Consider the following 19204-nt stretch of genomic DNA (forward strand, 5'->3'; position numbering starts at 1 on the left):
TGAGGCAACTGATTACCTTGATGCTGATTCAAACCCATTGTGCTGAGAGAGTCTTTGGTGCTCAGAGGCATGTAATACATTTCAGTCTAGTATTACATAGAAAAAGGTATAGACAATAGAAAGAGAACTGGATATTGAATTTTTAAGGAGGGGGTAACAGTCATTTGTAGTTCCTATGCTCCCCTGTGTTAATTTCTGAGCAGCGATTGTAAGCATGAAAATTATTTTGCCACATAATTTTTATTCCCGGCTTAATCTGGGAATTCATAGGACTACAGAACAGTTTAGATTGGAAGGGATCTTAAGATCATCCACTTCCAACCCCCATGCCACAGGCAGGGACACCCTCCATTATATCAGGTTGCTCAAAGTCCCATTCAACCTGACCTTGAACACTGACAGGGATGGGGCAGCCACAGCTTCTCTGGGCAACTTGTGCAAGTGCCTCACCACCCTCACAGTAAAGAATTTCTTCCTAATACCTAGTCTAAATCTCCCCTCTTTCAGTTTAAAGCCATTCCCCCTTGTCCTATCCCTACATTCCCTTTTAAATTCCCTCTCTGGCTTTCTCGTAGGCCCCCTTTAGCTGCTGGAAGGTTGCTAAAGGGTCTCTCCAAAGCCTTCTCTTTCCAGGCTGAACAACCCAACTCAGCCTGTCTTCATAGGAAAGGTGCTCCATCCCTCTGATCATCTTTCTGGCCCTCCTCTGGACTCTCTCCAAAAATTTGTGTTTTGGTTATGTGTTTTAGTTAAAGGCACCTATTGTAAAAGATAACTTAGCCCATACTACAGACATTGTAAAATAAGATTTTACGAGATCTTTATACCAAAGCAATGTTTCCATGAAATTAAAATGCATCTTAGAAATGTCTATCTGCTTTTTGAAATATAACTGCACTGGGAGCTTAAAATGCTTTTTTTTGGGGGGCGGGGTTTTTTAGTGCAGAAAAAAAGAGTTAATTAATCCTTTTATTGGAGGTCTGGTTCAGAAACCTGATAAAAGTTAACAATTGATCCCACTGAGTTTTAGCTTAGATCTTACGTCCTACATGCTTGGTTTGGCAATAATTATAAGTCATTACCCCAAAATAACTGGGGTAATGGGCAGTTATTTTGACAGTTAAATGACAGTTAAACCAGTTGTTTTGACTCTAAAGCAAGGATGTATAAGCCAGGTTCAGCCACTTCTGATCTTCTAGGCTCAATTTGATCCACTCTTCTAGGCAAGGTTAGACACTTTTGCAAGCAGCATTCTTGCAATCCTGATGATCATGCTCTTTATTTATCCTTAACCAAAGACTTTGATCACTGAAGTGCAACGCACTGAAACTATGCTGTATTTTTGAAGTGCAAGTTCCTCTAAAAACTTTGGAAAACCTCATGGTACTTTGCATACTGAACTGTTCTAGCTCCTAAAATGTTTAGTTTGGAGCAAGATCTTCTATTTGTGAAAATGATGGTCATTTCAGGCCTCATTTTTTCTTGAAGTGCATATGATGGAACTCCCAGCAAGAAAGAAATATGCTTCAGCTGCTTGATTATCAGCAAGTTGCTCTGCATGAACTTGTACAAGACCATTAAGTCAAATTCTTCATTATAAATTCAAAATAACTGCAGATATTTATCAGTATGCCTGAATCCAAGACTCAGTCTCATATGGAGGATTTGTAAATGCATGTCATTCTACAATATGTGTAGAATGGCTGTATTAATAGATCAGTAAATTAGCGTAATCCATGAAAAAAAGGGTTTTTAAAAAAGTGTGAGGAATTACCGAGGGTGGGAATTCTAAGCTTTTAAGAGGCAGCTACATATGAGTGTAGACATATCATCTTATGATTAGTAACACTTCAAAGCAGTGCCTGAAACTGTTTTATTTGCTAGATTAATGTCTCTATGAGGAGCGAGGAAGAAAGCCAATAATAATTTCAAACTATTTGAGTCAGACCAAACTGCAGATATCTCCAACTAGATATATTTCTACACATACATGCATATGCACATGGATAAATATATGCACACACCCCCACACATGCACATATATAAGGCTTTAGTTTTCATTTTAAACACAGAAAAATTCTACAGATAAGGAAAACTCCAAGTGATTTTTAGTACTTTGCTATTTTTCAGCAACTTAAAATAGGCATTTTAGTAAAACAGCAACAAAGGACTTTTTTCTTACAATTATTTTACCTACAGAGTAAACCAGTTCCAAATAAATTTCACTTCACAAAAGCAAGCAATGAAGCCACCTTCAATTAATTGTAACCTACCTACAGGTGCAAGAAAGTTTACTGACGACCATGTTATTTCCTTAAAGAACCTTGAAGGCAATTAAATGTATATACAAAGTTTTTCAGATTGATCATGGTATTTTTATAGCAGTTACCTAGGCAGTGTCTTTAAAAGTGCATCTTACTACAATACTGAAGTGCAGAATTACAGATACAATATGTATGAGATATATCATGTAAATCTTACCATGATTTGTGTGGAAATCCCTTTACACCACAGAAGTGGTCAATAGGCTGCTATATACATGAAAATGAAGTCCTAAATTACCAGGCATAATCCATTACCATCTGTTCTTATTTATTGTTTTCCCTTTACTTCTCTCTCTGCTTGCTCTTTCTTCTTACAAAGTTTTCAAAGCTGTTAATGGGAATTAGATGTTCTTTTCCCCACTGACTTTGAGCAGTAGGACTGAGCTCTGATCATTTACATCTTTGAAAACCAAGAGCATTATCTCCTGCCGTCTTGTACAGTCTTTATTTTTGTGCTGGTGCAGGCACATTATGGCTAGCACTGAAAACTCACTCTGTACTTTTTACTATTATGTAGGCTAGTAGAAAACATGAGAGTACTGCAGCCATAGTCTAAAACTTTTTGGAGAAAGACAGGAAATATTATAAGTTACTTCAACAACCTTTAGACAGGATGCTTGGTAACTAAAATCTTTCACAAAGTTTAAGCTGTGTAGGTTTAAAAACCTCCAAGGCAAAAAAGTAAAACTGCCTGCAACTGACATGCACAACAAAAGTAAAAATAGAGTATCATCTAGTGCTCTCAGACTGTCCGCACATGCTTCCTTCCTATGTCGCTTAAATACCCTTTTACAGTGCCTGCACAGCAGGTTTTAGTGGAGCTGCTCTCAGTGGAAATTTGCCTGTGCCATGTCAGCTAAAGTTTCAAGAACTTTCACTGCTAAATGACTTACAGCTCCATAGGGAATTTCAGAGCTGGGCACAATGTAACAAATAACTTGTGAATTTGATTTCTTCACCTCATACACGTAGAGATGGTGTGTTCAGACTATGCCACACTTGGTGTTTGTCAGTGTGAGGTACCCACCAGGAAAGGGGCCCAGCGTACGTTATCAATTCTGTTGCTGTAAGACGGACTTCGTTGATAAAACAGGGCTGTGACTCCTCAACTTTGCTTCAATACACCCAGGAAGGCACTGGAAGTCCAAACAGCAGGAAGGACACCGGTCTTCTTGAAGTTAACCATTTGTCCATAAAAACAGTGAGAAGATGTTTGTCTTGTTAATCAGTTGGAAGCAATGAAGGTATTTTTCTCCCTTAGTTTTTACATACACAGTTAGGTTTACTAGAAAGGAATAAACCCAAATGTAGAAGACTTCTACTGTACAAGATAACAACTTGTAACCTTTACATTAACAAAACAAAGGCCGTGATGTTCTGGAACTGTCATTGCCTTTGTTGCTGTTCCTTTTTGCCACCAAAGCAAGTAACAACAAAGAACTCTCCCATGTGGATGTGTCAGCCTAACACCCTCTAAACTGCCCTTTTTGCTGCCTTATCAAGAATGACAAGATGAGGAACCAAAAGAAAGGAGAAACAACAGAGCAAGTGCCTTACTAAACCAGGCATGCTTGCATTGTTTGTTGAATAACTTGCGCTGACAGATAATTATTCTGGAAATGTTAATGCAGATTGCATGGAGCAGCCTTAACACTGGAACTGCTGTGCATCTGTGGTATAAAGTGGCAGAAGGGGAGAACATGGGGGAAGGAAAAAGATAGAAGTGAAAAGAGTAAGATACGCTTGCAAGCGGAATCAGTAAATGTTCTAGGTTGATATCCAAGAAGCCTTGTCACTGCTGCTGTGTTGCTCTTACTGAGCGTGTGTTGAAGTTTATTTTTGGCTTGTAGCTTGTAAGTGCTTTTTGGAACTTGTAATATATAATCCAGCAATATTCACTATGAACTAGTTTAGAATGTCAAAGGAAGAAGTTCTTTTTTTTTGTGATCAATCAGATAGTGACATTATACTTAATTAAACTAAGGCGAAACGACACTTTATTAAATGTGCTATATATCTGTAGATCCTGAGCAGGATTTTAATTGGTCTCACACACTCTGTGTGCACAGCAGTAGCAAGTACACAGAAATAATTTCCTTTTTTGTCAGTGGAAGTTCAGCCTATTTGTAGACTGCGTGATCGCAGGGCAGTGAGCACTTCTGATCCCTACACTATTCAATTTTCCACTTGCTTAGGATTACGCGCAATGAATTTAACCAATATCACATTGCTTTCTAGTAGGTTCACATGCAAATAAACCCAACACCTTCTCTTTAAGTTGTTTTATGGATTTCCAAACATGGGTGGCAGTAATTTCTCCCCTACTTCTTTGATCCTGCTTCATTGTACCACTCAAAAAACCAGCAGTAACCTTGAAACTTGTTATCTGCACAATTTATGTCCTTTGCATATCACGCAAGAATGACAAAACAGCTGTCACATTTTTCATTATTGACAGTTTGATCAAGATGTGTTGTACTGCCGTGCACTTCAGCTGGCCTGTTACTATTGTTTTTAGTTCTTACCCTTTCTGGTAAGAACCAGGAAGGCTCTTACCCTTTACTGGCACTTCTGGGATAAAACCAAATCCAGCATCAGAAGCATAAATGTTGCTTGGAAGACCCAGCCTAAGAAATGTGATGCACAGAATCCAGCATTTGTTGCTCCATCTTGCTGTAGCATTTAAACACTGAGAAAGGAATATTAGCAAATTTCAGATTTTTCTGGGAGTAGTGATTTGGTGACAGCATTCTTTAAGCACAGGAGTAAAGTTATGTCTCTTACTGGTTACATCCTCGGGATGCACTGCTGGGAATCAGAGTGGGATCTCCTGGCCAGTGTTGGAGAACTTCCTGAGAGCCAGCCTTGCTGCAGTCAGAAGGCAGGTACCTGGATGTCTGTGTAGCAGAAAGGCCTGTTGGAGCCCTATAGAAGGGTGCTGCCTTCTGCAGTGCTGAGAACAAAACGGCTTGTTCTCAGCGCTGGCAGTGGACAGCTTCACCAAAGGAGAGATCAATTGGCTTTAGCAGTTACTGGATCACACTCATGCCATGTGCAGAAAGAGTCTCTGCCTTTTATAAGTAGAGAAAGAAATAGTACATTTTAGACCATATCCTTAACTGACAAAAATCTGTGATCTGTTCTATCAAAGCCAGCTGAAGATCAAATGCACACTGATTTCATTCCAACTGCTTGAGGTCAGTTGAAGTTATTTCAGTTTACACCCTATGAGAATTAGGCACATGCATTTTAAAAGGCAGTTAGGCCCTAAAGCAAGATCAGAGTGTGTTATATTTTAATTTCCAACTAAACTGTAAGTAGCAATAAATATAATATACAGCACAATTACGACTTGCACACTCCCCCCCCTTTTTTAAAGAAAGGATAGTATCTTTACATTTTCTTCTTTGATCTCTCTGAGCATCAGAGTTATTAGTATGTCATTTGACCCACATTTCTTTTTATGTTATTATAATGATTACAGTTTTGATTAACATGACAAATTGAAATATAAAAAGATAATTAAAATACAGAATAACACTTAAATTCCTAGTCTAATAAAGTAATTCCTAACAAAACATTTTGAAATATATATGTTGATATGATCCATTAGTTAACTAATAATTAAACAGTAATTAACCACCCATTCATACATTTATATTGCATTGGCTCAAGAATAATTGCTAATAAGTATCACATTAAACTCTTATCTCAAAATTTTAGTTGACTTTGGGAGAGTGCTTTATGAGTATCTGCATTGTCAAAGCTTTTCTGATATGCAAGGACATTTTGTGTAACCTATTTATAGATATATATGTAAGCTGAAAAAAATTATGGTCGTAGAAATATATAAATTATATATCAGCTATATATTTATATAGCTGGACTAAATATATGTGTAGCTGTGTGCTTGTGTATCTTTGATTAAGCTTGATAGAAAAGAAAATTGAGCTAAAATTTCAAGACTGGTTATTCTTCCTTGAACAGAGGTGCTCTTTTATATCCACAAGTTGTTTTAGAAAGAGATTTGTAGATTTATGTTTTCCTGCTCTATTTCCATGTTGTTACTCCTGAAACAGCCATTTCCTTTATTAGAAATTGAGATAATAGTTTTAGGATTGGTACTAGTGCTATTAGTACAATGCCTCAGAGAAAAGGTGGTAAGATGAGAAGAGTTGAGGTTGGATGCAAATGAAAGCCCTATTTCTACTTGTGTCAGCACAAATATTTCCACAGACATCAATGAGACTAAGATTTCACCGTGGATCTTTATCAGTTATGAAGAACAATTATGGCAGTTGTAGAGGTAGATCAGGCTTTTAAGAAACAAGTTTCAAATTACGAAAGAGAATTAGTGATCTGTACCTGAGGTATAGAAGACACAATCTATGATTACATCAATTTTAATGGAGTTTTCTACATGGCACGCTAGTGGTTTAGCACCAAATGCAGGAAGGTTAGTGCTATGTAGGAGCAGAACTGTCCCTGCTGTTGGGGTTTTTCACTATCTCAGGCCTTCTGTACTTTCAATTTCTATTCACAAATGCAAAGATTTTTTCACTGGTTTCTAGGTTCTTCTGTGTAATTCCTTTCCAACTATCTGTCTGGAGAAGTTTGTTAGTTGCAGGATATAATGTAGAAAATTAAGAATAAAGCATCTGTTTTCCAAGAAAATAGGCAAATATAAAACTGACTGAGTTGTGGCATTGATGTTAACCTACTCACCTTTAAACCTGCATATATATATGCATATTCAAATTCATTCATGATAGCATTCCCTTAACATGTGCTGTCTTTGCTCTCATTCCTTAAATAAAATCAGCAAACCAGTGAGTGAGCAGAAATAAAATGCAGAGTCAAAGGGACAACAAGGCAAGATAGTAGTTCAGGGAATTATTTTTGTAGAAATCCCTCAGTATCTTTGTGCTGTTGAAGCGTGAATTCAAATTGCACTTACAGTTACATTCTGTATAGGATACATGTGGACTGATTAAATATAATGCAACATACGTGATGCAATGATATATAACCTAATCTGTATTAAAGGGCATGCCCTGGCACTAGCCTAGAAACACTGAGTCACTCTCATATTGCTGTTATAGTTTACTGGCATTATAATAAGGGTCCAATATATTAACCATAATTTTGAGTGTAATGAAATTCTACTTAACTGTATCTGTTCTGAAATAGAATTACAACAGATTTCACTGGATTTCCACTTCTCAGTAGTGGAGCTTGACTCCTTTCACACTTCTTATTCCTGTCATATGTTGAGCTACACCAAGATCCAGAGTGTCATCTGTTCTCCTACATTACAGCACCTTGCAAGATATAATCAGTAACTTGTTCCAGAAATTTCCATTGTGCTAATCCTGTTAGAACATGGTGTGAATATTAATGAATATAAACATGTTTTTCCCAAGGAGACTATTATCTTCCTTTCATGTCCTTCCTATAGGTTTGATGCTACCAGATTTTGAAATACATTTTACAGATGCTTATTCAGCATTTACTGGATCTTGCTCAAGCAAAGGAAAGCAGCCAGTACCCATATAGTACAGATACTGCCCACTGCAGATAATGAGGAGTAGCTGGGATAGATTTACCACAGGTTGTTTCCACAGATAGTGGAGAGATGCTTTCTTTATTAAATGCCACAGTTTTTTAGCTGTAGAGAGAAGACTTTTTAGTGTTTCAAGTTCACCTTCCATTCCAGCAGTAATGAGGGGAGGCATGGTACAAGGCAAGGCTTGTCCTGATGCAGAAAAAAAATACATGCACAAAGCAGTTTTGAGTTGGTGAAGAAAAACTGTTGTATTAAAAATGTAAAGGAAATAGTTGACTGTGCTCAGTCACAACTTCATGTTTATTTGCTTTTCTCTGAGGAATGAAGTTTTTCTTTTCAGACATAAAACAATCAAAGTAAAGCAAAACTCTCTGATCATTTTCAGAGCTTTCAGTGGGTGTCTCATTAGTTGTGTTGTCTTTGAGAATGTTCTTCTGATTTGTTGACTACAATTTCTCAGAACTATTGCACTGCAGGAGAGGTCAGAATACGCCCAAAGGGTAAACGCGGAATCACACAGTCACAGGATGTTTTGGGTTGGAAGGGACCTCTGGAGATCAGCTAGTCCAACACCCTTGCTAAAGCAGGTTCACCTGAAGCAGGTTGCACAGGATTGTATCCAGGTGAGATTTGAATATCTCAAGGGAAAGAGACTCCACAACCTCTATGGGTGGCCTGTTCCAGTGCTCTGTCATCCTCAAAGTAAGGAAGTTCCTCCTTATATTCGGATGAACTTTCTGTGTTCCAGTTTGTAGCCATTGCCCCTTACCCTGTCACTGGGCACCTACAAAAAGAGCCTGGTCTTGTCCTCTTGACACCTATCCTTAAACTAATTGTATGTATTGATAAGATCCCCTCTCAGTTGTCTCTCTTAGCCCTTCCTCATAAGACAGATGGTCACGTTCCTTAATCATTTTCATAGCCCCCACAAGAACCAGGGCCTGCGATCATGAGGCTACTTCTAGCTGTCCATATAAGGTCTCATCGACTTCCTCCTTCTGATCAGGGTGTAGTAAACACCCACAACAGTGTCACACACGTTAGCCTGCCCCTGAACTCTTACCCATAAACTCTCAACTCAGTCTTCATCCACTCCTAGGCAGAGCTTGGTATATTCCACTTGCTGTCTCACATGAAGAGCAGCTCCACCGCCTTGCCTTGCTGCACTGCCTTTACCAAAAAATACGTAGCCATAAACAGGTGGGCAGGACTCAAAGGAGAGCCAAGACACACCTTTTCTTAGATCTGACCATCTTCATAAATTGCTGTCATTTCAAAGGATGGAGGCAGCATGCTTTTCTCTCAGCTCATTTATTTTACATCTTTTAGAAAGAAACATGCACTAGTATAAAAACTTAGCCTATGCTTAAGCCAAAAGTGTCCTAGTCTCTTGACTGGTGGCAGGTAAGTGAGTACAGAGGGAAACATGTGATAACACTTCCCCATAAACTTCTCCAGCCTCCGTTAATTTGCAAGATTATATGAAGCAGCATAAGTAAAATCTAATTCTAAAATGATAGAGCTCAAAAGATATGATCTAAAATCAATGGTGCTGTGTACTTTTGATTACTAAAGAGATATGATACATTTGAGCTTAAATGTACTTAATGAGATACTTCTAAAATAGTTGGAAATGCTGGAAATCAATAACCTTTAAAAATTGAAGTTGATCAAGCAATAAAAGCCAACCATTTGGTTATGTAAGCACTATAAACAAGCTAGTTCACTCCTGCCCTCAGAAATCATTAATTAAATGCTGATTTACAGAGACAGATAGTATATTTGCCTTCATCTGTTTGGGGAGCCTTCATCTGTTTGGGGAAAGCAATATTTACCCATCCAGACTAAAATCACTACCAAAAGTCCATACAAAGTTCAGTAAAATACTGGGCAGTTTCCCTTAAATAATTTAGGGTAATGGAAAACAAAATCTTTGAAGTGGAGAAGAGTAAACCCTGATAGATATTTGACAGTTACTGTAGTGTCAACAAGGGGATTAATGTGCCCCTATGCCAAGACTTGAATAGAACATAGTAGCAGCACAAAAAAAAAAACCACAAGGAGGCATTAAAAATGGTCAGGAACAAATAAACCAAACTTAATGAGCTTTACAGCATGCCTTAAATAACTGATGTGTTAACTTTCATCCAAGAATATTGAAATAATTAAACAACAATCCCAATGAATCATTTTTGCTGACTTTTACCAAATACCACAATGCTGGGGAATTCTAAAGGCCTGGGAAGACGCTACTGTTATGCTGTTGTTCAGAAGTGGTCTCACGGAGTGTCTTGGGAATAGATAGGTGGTTTCCCTGAAGTCAGTCCCACAAAAAGTCACAAAAAGGACATCATGAGAAAGAATATTTTAACTGAAGGGCAGACAACATCATTACATGAAAAATAATTGTTGCCAGAAGTCTATCTTTTCTGATGTTGCCAGTTTACTTGGTATGAGTACTACGTGGACGTACACGTATTTTGGCATTTATGATACGTTTGATGTAGCCCTCTGCTGAAATATGTAGGGCTGTATCTGATGACCATGATCTTCTGCTACATAAGAAGAGGAATATGGTATAAAATAGCATTAATCACTGGCTGCAAAATTAGCGAGGGCTCTTTCCAAACAGAAAAATATTCAAAGCAGAATTTCAAGAATGACCTGAGGTTTGAAAAACTCATAAGAAGTAAATGCAGAAGATGCATCTACCAAAAAGAAGATTGACTTGTGGTTCCTTCTCTCTGAAGTGTTTGTACAAGGTGTATTTAATAATTGAGAAGTTGGGATCTAAAAGGAAAAGAAGCAGAATATAAAACAAGGGTTGGAATCTGAAACAAAACAAAAGAGAAAAAAAATACATCCCAGTTTAACAGTACTGGTAACTGTCACTTAGAACAGCTCAGGAACATGGCTCAACATCCCTCGCTTACAACTAACCATCTGTCAGCTTTGGATATTCCTCTAAAAGGTGTTGAAACTGGGGCCATGCAGGGGGATCAGGCTTTAAGGTGGTATATTGTGTGTGGCCAGATGTTCCAAGTGGACCTTACAGTCAGAATGACAGTAGTTTAATCTGGCAAGTCTTCTCCTGAAATCACTTTGACAGAAAACCTGGCCAGAAAAGGAAACGGGAAAAAATTACATGGAAAAGTTTTTGCCATCAGAGACTAGCTCAGATACAGCCCATTGCAGTACAGCCTCACTGAAACCAGGTTCAGTGTCAGTGAGATGTGTAGCATGTATATGTATAGGTGTGTCTCTGTGCTTAGGTATTTCGTTCTAAATATATTAGATGTAGATTACAGGTACGACAAAAATGTCTTAAAATTATGGCACTCCATTCTCAAAAAAATGCCAAACATTAAGGCTTACCACAGAAAGCCACGATGATGCTCTGAACCTGGGAAAAATGAGTATTACATCTTGACAAAAAAACTTGAAAGCTGCATAGTGTCCCAATTAAATTACTGCAGTCCCGTCTTTGCAACAAGGAGGAGCATCCTTGGTAATTGCCAAAGCCTTTCTCAGGAGCTCTTAAAACAGGTCTGATTTTCTCAGCTAGCCCATTTTATGCATAGCATTCCAGTTCAAACAGGCGGTATGAACATGTGGTGTGTTAGGCAGTTTGCATGGTGACAATTACGAAAATTGCCACAACACAGCCACTCTTAAGAAGGTCTGGTGGCCTGAAAGAGCACCAACTTACGTCTTTAGATGTGTGAGCTTAGTTCTCTGCTCTTTATCAAGCTTTCTATACCTCAATACCTGTACCCACCTTTTTCCAGTAAAGTTTTGCAGACTCCTCACTTTCTGGTTCATGCCAGGCTCATGTCCAGTCATGTAATTAAAATAAGAGAGCAAAAGGGTTCTGTGGGGATGAAGCAGTCACGGGTCTTTTCAAAAAACTCTTATCGTAAACTCAGATCAGGTTAGATAGGTCCTGACCCTCTGCTAGTCAGCAACCCACAAGTGGCATTTGCTTTCAGGGACCCAGTGTGGTGTACATAATCAACACACACCGGCTTGATCCAGCAACAACCCAAAAGTTACTGTGATTTGCATCCAGAATGAAAGCTGAAGCTGGAGAAGCCCCTCAAACAAATATAAGCTCAGCCTGTGAGTTCCTCACCTTGGAGCAAGAGCAAGCCAGGTTTGGTTCACTCATTTGCCTGCAGGAATTCAGGTACCTATGCCCAGTTCTCGGATGTCTCAACATCAGAGTGCAGTGTACTCCAAAATAAGAGACAAGTTCGGCAGCTCTGTCTGTAGTCAAGTGCTTCTGCAGAGCGCAATTAAAATAATTGAACAGAGATAGGAAGAGCCACTTGCTCAGTTATAGGTCACAACACCCAGGAGGTGTGTGTACAGGAAGAGTCTTTTCCACACACTGAAAATGGCCTGAAAAGTCTTTGGAGCTGGGATCTAGAATCATGTTTTCTTCTTTATGGCTCTATTTTTTGCTTTTATTTTCTGTATGAAAGAGGTATCTAATGAGGAGGTGTGCTCAGGACTCTGTACTTAGCCTGGGGAAACTAAACTCCAAAGAAAGATGTTTAAGGCCAGTCACTGCTGGATCTATGGGACTGCAGTCATTAGCAGGTGGCCTGTTTCACAAACAGTATTGGCAACTGGTGCCTTCTTCAGTGGTGCAGATTCTTCTCTGGCAGCTTGGTACCTAAGACATTTTCTGGGTATAGTCCTGTGGTCTTCCCTAAGGGGCCAGAGGCCAAATCAGATGTCAGGTCTTTCGACATCAGCTTAACTGTCTGCAGCTTTGGTGTGCAATGCTTTACCTGATGGGAAGTATCAGTTCTGCCTAGCTTGATTTACTGTCAAGGAGGGTTACATCATATCCACCCACCCACATTTGCTGCCAGCTACCCCCAGACACTGTATCTCTAGTGACGCAAAGTAACTTTACTGGTAATCTGACCCCAGCAGTCGGTTTCCTGCTGCACGTTCACCCTAAACTGGGATGTCAGTAGGCTAAATGCAAGATTCTCTGCAGTTCCACTGTGCCATTATGTTCCAATAATGTGCTTTTATTTCAAATAAACACAAAACCTCTTTCCTAGGCACAAACCTTACAGAATGTGCTCTTTGTCAGAGTAAGACGCTTTACAGAGGTATTCGTTGTACTCACCTAGGTCTCTGAAGTACGTTCAGGTATTCTCTGAAGGAAGATGCAATAGAAGTAGGGAAAAAAGCACTACAGATTTTAGCAAATACATTTTATGCCAACCTTATGAACCTTACCTGTTCACAGGAAAAACTATGATTCCACCAGTGCAGCAGTTTTCTGTGTAGTTAGTTTAAAATAGACTATGGTCATGACTATGTGGATATATTTCAGTGCAAATTAGTTAAATGTTAACAAACATCATACATGCACAATTCCAACAGTGGATTCCTGTAAACCCAATGATGCTAACTGTTGTCAGTACGTATGTATTTTAGTTCCTGAGATTGCTGTAATCTTTAAAAAGAACAATATGAAGAATTCAGTGTGCATTCTAACCTATAAACTCAATTTGCAGTGAAATTGCATTTTTGCTCTGCAGTCTAGCTGTCAGTAAATCAACTGTACAGTTAAGGACTTCTCTTTTTTTTTCTGCTTTTAAAAGTGTATTAATGACAAAACAAGGCTCTTAAACTACTGCCTCTGGCATCAGTCGCTCAAACATAGCTGTGTTGCACTTTTTAACAACCAAATTAATTCCACATGAAGAGAAAAAGTATTCACTCTTTTTCTTTTCCTTTTTCAAACTTTGCAGACGTCTTGCAGGAAATGGCTTGACATACATTCCTAAGGGAGCATTTGCTGGCCTTTTCAGTCTTAAAGTGCTGTAAGTAAACTGTGTGTTGTTTGATATATTTCTGATTTCCTAAATGCTCCAGGGAACTAATTAGCCAGTGAAGTTTTGATCAAGTAAATTACATATTTTGATCAGCTCATTTTGAACAATTCAATTGAAGATACATATGAACATCATTAAATCTGTTTTTTCATTTAGAAAATATCCCAAACAAAAAGGTTAGAAAGCATTAATAACATTCTAAAAACAACTTGCTCACCAAATAGATGTCTCTGTATAATATCAAAGGTAAAAATAGGTTCGGTTAATAGTTTCTTTAAGTGTCTCAAAAGTTCTGATTTCAAGTGTAGTAATCTTAGTGAACTTTCCATCATCACACAGAACTGGGGGTAGATTGCCTTCTTTTCTTGAGAGCCAGGGGAAAGAAACATTGTTGTAGAACACCATGAAAGTAAAATCCAGTTTGTATTTCATATCTTGTTCTTTGCCGTGTAATTACTGAGAAGTAAATTAAAAAAATATGACACTGTATTATTTGGGGTAATAGGACAGCACATACAGTTACTGAAATTATTAGCAGGCCACATCTCACAATATTTATACTAGAGGGGATCTTTGCCTATCACAGAAACTGTATTGTTAGCACCAGTCTCCCTGGCAGCATCAAGTCAAGCCAGATGCTACTGTAAGAGTATACAAAGCTCTACAGAAAAAATACCTAAGTGGGAAAGAAGTATGAAGAGGTTCCCACTCCATTTATTCTTAAGTTGGCCAGCTGTAGCGCTTGTTGGCCTAAGGAGATTAAGGCCTGCCAAAAATGATTTCATTTCCAATGTCCCACCAAGTATGCCTCATTTTGAAGGTACATTGTACTAGTTCAGTTTTACCCACATAGAATCCTTTTGTATATGTAGGAGTCGGTTCAAACTGGGATATTAGGCAGTGTAAATGACAAAGGGAGGAAAATATTATTTTGGAATGAAAGGTCATTTTTTAATCTTTGAAATTTAAATGGTGTGATATTTCAGAAAAGAGATTTGTCAGGTCATTGCTAGCAACCTTCTGTTTGAGAAAATCAATTTCATTGGGAAAAAATCAGCGATTTTTACAGAGATAAATTTTTATTCAAATCAAATCATGAACTCCTCATATTGTTATAAGTCCCAATTGCCATAGTAGCGTTTTCCTGAGGAAGGATTTCAAGAGTCCGTCTTCTCAGCTTTATCAGAATAAGAAACTGAAGCACTTCAGAAGGAAAACAAAATCAGTACATGAGGATGACAATTTCAGAATCACTGGAGGCAATTAGGCGCTCAAGCCCTATTGAAAGTGAATTGCATTTATTCTTTTAACTTTCTCAGCTGTTTTGAAAATCCTTCTCAAAGCTGATGTGTAGCTGTTAACAAAGCTAATATGCTTCAGGTATTTGTTTGCTTTGAAAAGAGCTGGCATTTGACAGGGGCAGGGGAACAGAGTATTTGTGTAGCTTTCCTTTGTTTGTAATCTTGCAGTAGAACCAGTACAAAGGAGGTAAGCTTGGAAAAAAATTTTTGAGAGGAAGAAATCATCTTTACTGTGTTGATTCTGGTTTTTTGTACTACTGAAAATGTAGGATGCTGCAGAATAACCAACTGCGCCAGGTCCCTACTGAAGCACTCCAGAACTTGCGCAGCCTGCAGTCTCTGTGAGTATACTTGACAAATCAACTTGTAACCTTGCATGAACAAGAATATATGAGTACCTGTTAACTACCTGTTATTATCACTTAATAATGTGCTGAATCAACTTTTTCTTTTAACTCTCTTTGAGCTGTTTTTCAGCAGAATTGTACACTCAAACATCAAAAGTGACTGATTTCATTCCAGTAATTTCAAGACACCGGCAGCTTCTCTGCAGCACTATAAACTGGTTCGCTGTCTGAGAAGACACACCTTGCCCTGCAGTGCTTTCTGTCTGTCCAGAAGAATATGGTCCCTTGAGCACTGGTCTTTCCCATGGTTTCTTGCTGAGGTTCTTTACCAGGGAAAAGAAAGAATCTCAAATGACTCCCTTGTTTTTTTTCATTTGGTGTAATTTTTTTTATTTCTTTTTAAGCAGTATGGAAAACAATATTAACTCATGAAACAAAGTGTACTAGAGGATGCTTTATTACGATCTGTGCTTCAGGCAGGTCTCCATATTTATACTTCTTGACTGTGCTATGCTGACTCAGTCCATGAGCTTCAGTTTTAACAGAACTGCCAGAACTGCTAGACCAGGAGTGAGGATTGGCTGCTTCATGGTATGAATGAAATTATTTTTATGTGCTTCTGCCCCATAACGTAAGGATGGTTGTACCAGGTTGTGCTAAAAGCTGACCTAGCCCAGTATCCAGTCTTCAACAGCAGGAAAACTAGAAGGTCTGGCAAGGAATATAAAACACTCCTTTGGTAAACTGTCCCAGCTGCTGGAAATTTTCACTCAGGGACTCACTGAGCCTATTGTGGCTTCTTTGAATTTAATAGCTCTTAAAGAATTTTATTCTATGTTTTTGTACAATTGCTTTTTGAGCCACTGTAACACTCATGATTTTTTTTTGTGGCAGTATATCTGCTTATTGGCTAGCTCTGCATAGCATGGGGAAGTACCTCCTGTTATTTACTTGTAACACACATTTGGTGTCCCTTAAGTGCAGCATCAGGAGAAAGTGAAATCAGCAGATCCTTATTGATATATGCCAGATTCATAGACCTCTGTTTTATCTCCATGAGTCATGTTTTTCAGGCATAGGCTGTTAGGATTGTTTTTCATCTGGGAGCTATTCCCTTCCTCTGGTCATCCTTGTCACTCTTACTGAACTTTTTTTCAGTTCTCATATATTTGATATGGAAAAGTCAAGGAGCAATCAGGCCTTCACAGCATGTTTAAAGTTTTTGCACATTATGGATTTATAGAGTGGAATTATAAATGCTTTTTTGTTCGCTTTCCTCCTAATTCCCACAAATTTTATTTTGATGAATTATTTTAACCTTTACTGAAAATTGAGCTTTTATTTTCATACTTATTACGACTGCTGGACTTCTGTCTAGCATATTAGTAGCTACTCATGAGTTTGTCGTGTAAAGTTTGTATTGCCATTTCCCTAAGTGCCTCAATTGATGCCTGTCGACACTGAAACTCATCTGCCATATTCTTGTGAGTCAGTTGAGTATCATGAGTTCTTTCTGCTGTACTTGCAGTTAACAGTTTGCAACCACAAGGCCACTCTTGCTGTCTGCATGCCAGACATAATAAATAGAGTATGTTTCCAAGTTATCCACAGAATTTTATTGTCACCCAATTAAAAAAAATAAAAGTAAAAAGATTATTTTCTAAAGGATCTACTAATTTTGATGAGCAGCATAAAATATTTAGATTCTTTAAGATAGGCATGCGGATTCTCTGAGCAGAGGAGCCTTCTGTCTTTAGTTGACCACTTTATGTTTTCACAGAATTACTCTGAAGTAAAGCTGTTTTTCCTAAAAAGTTCCAATATCCAATGTGGAAGTAAATCTGGAAGTTCAAATATTAAATCATAAACAATTGCTGCAGTGTGCACTGATCACCAGCATCACTGGTAAAAGTCTAACAAAGGCAGAGTGAGTGTCTGTACCAGTCTATCCAGTCTGGTTAGAGTTAAGTTGTATTGGTTGAGAAATAACTGTGTTGAACACAGTCTTCTTTTTTTGTGCATAAAGAAGTTCCACCAAAAGGTTAACATCTTTTGCATACATTCAATTCATCCAAAATCTGAAGAACAGAATTAATTAAAGGAATTGATTTTCAGCAGAATTATGTCATCTGTGTATAACTTGCCGCTACACAGACACACTTTATATTTCATTAGCTCCCAGTTTCTTTTGTCCAGCTTGAACATTTACTGCCTTAATATACAAAGCATTTGTTAAGGTTTCTAAAGGTGAAACAGCCCTAGGAATTAATTATCTTATAATTGTTATTTGGTCAGTACCTTTTTTCTTTATTGACCAGACACAGACTGCAATATCTCAGCCATATACTTTTGAGGTTACAGTTCTTTCCTTTGATCTTTGAAAAAGTCATGAGAAAATGCTGGTCTAGTGACTGTATTAGATTTTCTTTCTGCTAAACAAACAAAAACAATCTTGCTGAGATCAGATCGCTCTATACACGTTCTGAACCAAAACATGATAAGCCAAGCAAACAAGAGTTCTTTTGTTGCTCTGAAAGAGACTGTTGAATTTTCATCACAGTTTCTAAACAAAATGACAGTCTCACTCAGGCTTTTTTGCAAATATTTTTTCCTTGGGTGAACAATTTGAAGTAAACCAAACATCATTTGTGCATTTGTCTATGTAAAGGATGGATATTTTGTGACAGAATTAAAACAGAAGGAGAATAGGAGAGGTCAGTAGAAACCTTTAGACAGCTGTGTAGCAGGACAAGATGATATGATATGGGTTTGTACAGAAGAGCTACTATCACCTGAAAGATGATCATCAGCAAAAGAGACCTCTTTGAGGAAAAGAAAACTATTATTCTTTTGTTTGCTTAAACAAGGTTGTGACTGTCGGATAAAGGTGTGCACAGATTCAATTTCTTGTTTCATATAGTCTAGGAATTTTCTGTCCTCAAGGTGGTTCTTGCATTGATTTCTGATTTCCAATAGGAATTGTTTCTTGAAACCTTTGAACTAACAGGAGTCTTTTCAAGAGTGTAATTAAGAGGTTAAAAGCCTTCACAAAGGCAATTCCTGTAAGATAGCAGCTTCTTGTATTTAACTACCTTTAACTATGCACATGGTGTGATTTCTGAAAGCCTCATTAACGCTTTGCTTTCGCTTAGGATGGATGCAGAAAACTGATGACAGGACTCAAATCTCTGCCTTTTGTGGTTTTACACAAGAAAGGCAGTCATATAGAGTGGTCAGCCATACTAACTGCCTTGCTGCCTTAGTCAGTGTGAGGAGAATTATGTTACAATCATTTTTTTATCAGTATACATATACAATTGTATGCATACACATGAACAATATATGTATATATATATGCAGAAGCAAGTTCTCCGTGTTCACTTGTAATACAAATTCATCACAAATATTTTGCACAAAAGGGTATTTCTAGATTACATGCTTTTCTTATTATCTAGTTCCAAGCTAAAAAATGACAGTGCAAGCATCAGTATTGATAGATATATTAACTGATGTTAAATGGCCTGTGGCCCACAAAAAAAGAGCTGATGTACTGCAGGAACAAGCAACAATTTGTTCCACTAACTTGTCGAAGTCTGTCATGCAGAATAGCATAACAAGTTTGAGTGATATATATTCCTAAATTTCTTAAGGGTTGACCTGTTTCTGGAATAGATCAGTCTCCTTCAGACAGCAGATGTTAATCAGTAAATACTATGACATAAGAAGTGGACAACAAAAAGAACCCTGAGATTTTAGCATTCCAGCTTCAACAGCAAATATCTGTGAGAAAATATATTCACAGGTA

The 19204-nt window shown here is 37.9% G+C and overlaps 1 protein-coding gene across 2 annotated transcripts in view; it reads left to right on the forward strand.

The window, feature by feature from the left end:
* The window catches only part of LGR5 (leucine rich repeat containing G protein-coupled receptor 5), a 90414-nt gene that overhangs the window by 39553 nt on the left and 31657 nt on the right, over window positions 1-19204 (forward strand). For both annotated transcript variants that reach the window (XM_062613736.1, XM_062613735.1), the window contains exons 3-4: window positions 13668-13739; window positions 15322-15393. In XM_062613736.1, the coding sequence (XP_062469720.1) occupies window positions 13668-13739; window positions 15322-15393 (144 nt within the window). The remainder of the gene's footprint in view (window positions 1-13667; window positions 13740-15321; window positions 15394-19204) is intronic.

This window comes from Pezoporus occidentalis, unplaced genomic scaffold (genome assembly GCF_034315485.1).
Source record: "Pezoporus occidentalis ecotype Australia unplaced genomic scaffold, CSIRO_AGI_Poc_V1 ctg17, whole genome shotgun sequence".
NCBI lineage: Eukaryota > Metazoa > Chordata > Aves > Psittaciformes > Psittacidae > Pezoporus > Pezoporus occidentalis.